Source organism: Ananas comosus, linkage group 18 (assembly GCF_001540865.1).
Source record: "Ananas comosus cultivar F153 linkage group 18, ASM154086v1, whole genome shotgun sequence".
NCBI classification, from domain to species: Eukaryota; Viridiplantae; Streptophyta; class Magnoliopsida; order Poales; family Bromeliaceae; genus Ananas; species Ananas comosus.
In genome coordinates this window covers 166,159-172,684 of record NC_033638.1, presented here as the reverse complement: position 1 = coordinate 172,684, position 6,526 = coordinate 166,159, and the positions used below count along the sequence as shown (strand labels likewise).

General features: G+C 34.9%; 1 protein-coding gene across 1 annotated transcript in view; it reads right to left on the bottom strand.

Moving 5' to 3' along the window:
* LOC109724371 (protein ACCELERATED CELL DEATH 6-like) overlaps positions 2,436-6,526 on the bottom strand; it is a 17,553-nt gene continuing 13,462 nt past the window's right edge. Inside the window, exons 2-3 of the mRNA XM_020253165.1 lie at positions 5,271-5,803; positions 2,436-3,325 (exon numbers count right to left, since the gene is read on the bottom strand). Coding sequence (XP_020108754.1) covers positions 2,531-3,325; positions 5,271-5,803 — 1,328 coding nt within the window. The 3' untranslated portion in view covers positions 2,436-2,530. The remainder of the gene's footprint in view (positions 3,326-5,270; positions 5,804-6,526) is intronic.

Sequence of the window (6,526 nt, the reverse complement as noted above, 5' to 3'; positions counted from 1 at the left end):
CCATTTAATAATTCGACCCGGTCCCAATTACATGAATTGAGATACAAATTGTGAAATTGAGATTCGAATCAACCAAATGTACTCCATTACTCCTATTCCAAAATAGAATCGTTGTTTAATCATTTTCTTATGATTCAGCTGGCCGGATTATCTTATAATCATTTTACTTTGGTGTTGAAATAAGTTTTGATTGTTCTTTTGTAGTGCAATATTTATGCCTTTCCTAACTTTGGATTTAAAATCTAGTACCAAATTGATGAACTTCTTGTTACTATTTATGTTTCATAATCTTTTCTGAAAAACTTCGACATGCTTGTCTGTAACAATTTGAACATTCTCTGATAATTTCAAACTTGATAGAGGAAATCACTATAGAACTTTACATGCATCATGTCACCTTCATCACTTCACATGCATTACGTATTCAAATGCATCTTTTCACCAGCATCACTTCATATGCATCAGTTCACATGTATCATGTCACATGCAGATATATTCACATGCATCATTCGCCAGCATCACTTCATATGAGCATCATATAAAATAAAAAATAAAAAAAAACCAAGTTCCTCGAGTCAGTAAAAGAGTATTGCCAGATTCTAAAGCCATAGTTAGGAAAGGCAAGAGTTACTCAAAATGTTGAACTTTGCAAAAAGAATAAAAAATATAAAATATAAAAAAATTTATTTCAAAACCAAAGATGAAAAAGTTGTAGTTTCGTTCCACAAGAAAAAGGCCGAACAAATGAGAGACACGCAAATATATAAATTATGCATTTTGTAGCGTAAAGTGCCCATATAGAAGAAGGTGCTTTTCTTCATTAATTTATATTTCATCGAAGTAGCCTTTTACAAATGAAAAGACACAAAGGGTTGTCCAAACCTAGGAGTTGTTATCTAGGTTAACATTTCAAACATGGGAGATACAGTCACTACTTGCATGGAAACCCTCTAAAGAGAAAAAGGGAAGAAAAAATGAAAAATGTGCTATTCCTCTCTTTCGATGCACTAATTAATAATAGAATTTCTTTCCCTCTTCTCTCTCTAAAGAGAAAAGAAAGAAAAAAAATAAAATACCAACAACACCAAATAAGGCCTAAAATTTTTATTTAAAAATTTTAAAAGAAAATGACTGTAGGGACTGAGATTTTTGCAGTGTAGCTAAACTCTCAGTTGACGATGTTTTTGTGTGTAATTTAATTACAAAAGCACTCGTCAAGTTTCGGGCGAAATCGAGTTAAAACGGAAATTCTACGCGATTTCCAAGTTTCACTTAAAGTGAATAGTAACTCAATTTTCCGGAGAAGCCGCGGTGAGAAGTTGGCTTCTGGCTCGTACCGGACTCTGTTCATAGCAGTCCAATAGCTCGTTTCGACCGGGTCAGCTGTTCTGGAACTAATGACGCTGACGGATTTTNAGATATAATAGGGCTAAACTCTTAACCCGGCTTAAGCATTTTGGGTGGTGGCTAGACCCAAGAGGTTAAGAGAGTTAAGCGTGCTAGGACGGGAGTAGTCCTAGGATGGGTGACCCCTTGGGAAGTCGGGGCGTCACAATGACAATAATATCAAACAATGCCTAAAATTTTATTTTAAAAAATAAAAGAAAAAGATCACAATGCCAAAAAAGGCCGCAAAATTGAGACGCGCAAATGTATAAATAATGCTTCTTGTAGTGTAAAATGCCGATATAAAATAAGGTGCTTTTCTTTGTTAATTTATATTCCACGGAAAGTCTTTTTTAAATGAAAAGACACTAAAGAGGTGAACAATAAACATCATTCTAACCAAGTAGTTGTTATGTTATACAGGTTATCATTCCAAATGTTGGAGATTCAATCTCTGATTGTATGAAAACATAATAAAGAGAAAGAAAAAAAAAGTGAAAAAGAATACTATTCCTCTCTTTAGGCATGCCGACAAAATTTTCTTCCCTTTCCTCGCTCGAGAAAGGAGAAAAAACATAAAAAATAGTAACAATTAATATCAAACAAAACTTAAAATTTTAAAAGAAAATAACAATAATATCACCTAAAATTTTTATTTTAAAACACTCGTGCGTAATTGACTGAAGAACCCAGACAAGCTTATTGATTGATCCATTCCCATTTATTAGATAGGATCCTAACATTAGACTCCAGTACAACGACTCAAAGAAAAGGCACAAACATAATTACTTTGCTCAAATTTTATTTTATTTTTTTAAAACCCTTCAATTATTTACCGCTTCATTTGGTCTATGCATTTTCACTTTGCCACTACATAATTTGAAAAGTATTATTTTGCCACCATATAATTTTCTCTCTATATCACTATATGTAAAGACCTTCAGCCAAGTAGGATCAATATTAAAATATTATATTTAATTAGATAGTCACTCTGTGACTTGTAAAACATATTACAAAATTTATTTATTTATTTATTTGTTAATGGCAGGCCTTTACAGTAAAAAGAAAAAAATAAAAAATTAGATGATAGCAAAATAATATTTTTCAAATCACAAGATGGAAATTAAAGTGAAAATGCACTTACTTACCCATAAAAGAATGAACACGCAGAAGAGTGTTGTTTATGCGAATTGCAGTAGTGATGACCCCATACGTCGGCCAGCGGCAGCAGAAAGATGCTGGCATATAATACTAGGTACAGTGCTTTCCGGCTGAGGATGAAACAGTTATAATTCCCAACAGGAAATATTTCCCGGGGCCGCATTGCTACGCAGCGTTTGAACATGCCAGACCATCCCAGTCTTCTCGTTAATGCCATTGCCAGAAGAAAAGGCCGCCGTGCCCACAAAGAAAGAAATATTGACGTGAAAGCCAAAGGCATTGCACAGCAAAGAACGGCGATGGATTTACTAAGTGGAGCCAGCAGGACATATACGGACATTGCGAATGCCGCCACCATAAGTAGAGCGGCCATGGCTATGAAATCTCGAATGGGGACAAACCGACGAGATGGATCGACCACATGCGAGCCGGCGTACATAACCTTAAGGGTGGCTTGAACGGAGTAAGTGAATGCTAGAGTGTCTGCGACTATGAAGACATGGAAAGCATATTTCCCTGCTAGAGTCGGCGAGCCGCCGTTTTGGTGGTCGTCGGCTCTGTAACCCCCAGGCATGGTGAAAGCTGCGGCGAATGTAACGGTAACGATAAGTACAGAGGCAACGAGGAGGTTCTGGGGTGCGCTCTTGTACGTCTCCTGTTCCTCCTTCGGTTCCTTCTTAAGACCTGGTTGAGTGAGGTTTTCACCGGCTAAGTGGTCCAGTCGTCGAGAGCCGCTGATGGCTCCAGCCCCTTTTAAGCACCAATAAATCCAGTTATTCTGGAAGCGAAGAAACATAATAATATGTAAGAATTGAAGACCAAGTAACATACTGTTTGCTCTTAGATTTTAGAAAAATAATTGCTGTAGAATTTATTTTGGTTAAAAGCTGTAGAGTGTTTGATTGAATTTAGATGAAAAACAATTTTTCATCTAAATTCAATCATTCCAACTATATATATATATATAGAGTTGAGGTAGAATACTCTCAAAAGCACTAAGGGGTTAGTGCATTTGAGTTTTTAGCCATTGGATGGAGAGATGTAGGGTTGAGATGATGGTGATAAATAGTGATAGGTGGAATAGTGTTTGATCCAAAAGCTATTAGTAATGAAGAATCGTAAATTCAAGGACTAGAAACCTAGAAGCATCAACGGGTTGCTACTTATAAAAGTATTCTAACTCAATTCGTATACATATACATTTATATATACATGTATATATACATATACATATATACGTGTATATATATACGTGTACATATATATATATATATGTATATATATATATATGTATATATATATATATATATATAGAGTAGGGCTACTATACTCTTATGAGTATTGGGCCCTTCGTACTCTTAAGTTATTTTCGATGATGGGACTTCTGAATCGACGATCCACTCTGTTAAATAGGACTTCGAAATCATAATAAAGTCTATCAAGCGGGTATAAAATGAACGGTCGAAATCGAACGACGTCCTAAAAATAGATGATCGGATCCTTCAATTTAAGATCGGAGTTATTGATCTTTATCTAGGTAGTGAATAGAATTTTCTATTAAAAATTCAACCGATTCCGATTCTTTTACACCGTTAAACTAGCAACTATCCCATACCGGCCGTTAAAAATTGTCAATTTTGTGACCTTTTGATTGTAAGGTAAATGATGTTGAAAAATTATGGAATTTGATTTATAGAAGTTTTAAATGCTCTAGATAACGTTTGACGGTATGGATCGTCAATTCGAAAACTCTATCATCGAAAACAACTTATGAGTACGAGGGCGATCGTACTCATAATAGTATAGTAGCCGAACTCTCTCTGAGTTCGGCTACTATACTATCGATAGTACCAAGCACTTGGTACTATTGAGTTTTCTACCGTTAGATCTACCCTCTGATCATTTCCACTCGTTAGATTATACTATTAAACCAACCACCCATTTAACCCTAGGGGACCACTATCAATTTAACCGGGGACCACTATCATTCTAACCGCACATCTTTTCATCCAACGGCCGAAAACTTAATAGTACCAAAGGCTTGGTACTATTGATAGTATTGTAGCATAATTCTATATATATATATATATATATATATATAGAGTAGGGCTAGAATACTTGTAAAAGTATCATGGGGGTGATACTTGTGTGTTTTTAGCCCTTGGATGGAGAGATGTGAGGTTGAGATGATGGTGGTAGGTGGTGGTAGGTGGTGGTAGGTGGAATAGTGTTTAATCCAAGGGCCATTAATAATCAAAAAGTAGATCCAATGGCTTAAAACCTAATAGCACCATGATGGTGATACGTTGATGATAAAAGTATAATAGCTCACTTATATATATATATATATATATAGACTGTAGCTCCTATGCTTTTAAAGTACCAAGTTATGATACTTGTAGTTTTTAGCCGTTGGATTGAGGAGATGTGGCGGTTAGGATAATGTGGGCCCTAGGGTTGAGTGGGTGGTTGGTTAAATAGATTAATTTAGCGGTTATTAAAATGATCTGAGGAGTAGATTTAACGGTAAAAAATTTCAAGCACCAAATGCTTGGGTGCTGTTTATAGCACCATAGCTAACTATATATATATATATATATATATATATATATATATATATATATATATATATATATATATATATATATATATATATGCTAGCGAATTGACGCTTGGAAGGGTGGAATAATTAAAATAGAACTTAGAGTAGGAAATTGAATTACCTGCTTTAAATACAAGCCAAAGTTGAGCCCGGCTATTGCAAGATCTAGAGGTGTTTTACCATCCTTGTTCACGATGCTTAGGCGTACACTAACATTTTCCAACAGAAGACACACGATAGTTCGGTTCTTGGATTTTACAGCAAGATGTAGTGGCGTATTCCCTTCACAATCCGTTCCATTCTTTACTCTCAGAAACAACGGATGCTTACAGACGAACCTAACTATCCGCTCCCTTTTGTGCTGTATAGCAATATGTAGAAAATTCCTTCCTCTACCGTCCACTAACTCGCCCATATCAGGACAACAGCTAATAAGCTCACGAATTATAGAGAGTCTTCCCATCCTACTAGCAACATGTATAGGGCATAATCCTTTACAGTCTGACATGTAAGCCGGAGAAGTGTCCTGTTTTAATAGTTGACGCATCATGTAATGGTTACCAGTTGCTGCTAAATAGTGAAGGGGAGTGCTTCCTGAGCTATCAACTTTTTTTGTAAGTATTGGCTTCCACTGCAGTAGTTTTTCAGTTATCTCTGTTATGAAAATTCACATAAACGATAAGGGACCAAAAGATTAAAAAAAAACTTAAATCTAAAGAGAAACAAGAGATAGCAAGTCATTTTCACATGCATGATATTTTTCACTATATTGCCAAGCTCTAAATAATGCCGAAAAATTATAAAACTCAAATCATCGTCTTCAAATCAAGTTTAATGAAATCATTCATCTATTTGGAAGTCCCTTCAACGAGAACGAAGTGGATGCATGGACAAAAATACCCTTGTATTTCCCAAATAGACTCAAAATAACTAATAAATTTTTAATCAATGTTATCTCCCACTAGTTCTTTGATTTTTCAACCAACACTATTTAAACTTCTGAATTAATTTATATTTAATAGATAAATCAAATGAAATAAATCGACTAATTTTTTTATATCCTATCAAATTAGATACTTTTATTCAAAGTTCATTAATTTATCAAAATTTACAAGTAAAACCTTTGTTTTTGTGCACCTACTTTTTAGGTGTATAAGCAGCTCGCACTCTCTCTTAAATATGTATGTATATATTTGGAGAGAGAGAGAGAGTGCGGCAATGGTTCTTTTAAAAGCACTAAACACTTGATGCTTATAAGTTTTTCACTGTTAAATAGATCCCTTTGACCAATTTCACCTCTTAGATTATGGTATTCAACCAACCACGTACTCCAGGGAGCCATTATTATCCTACTACAAATTTTCGTCTAAAGGTTGA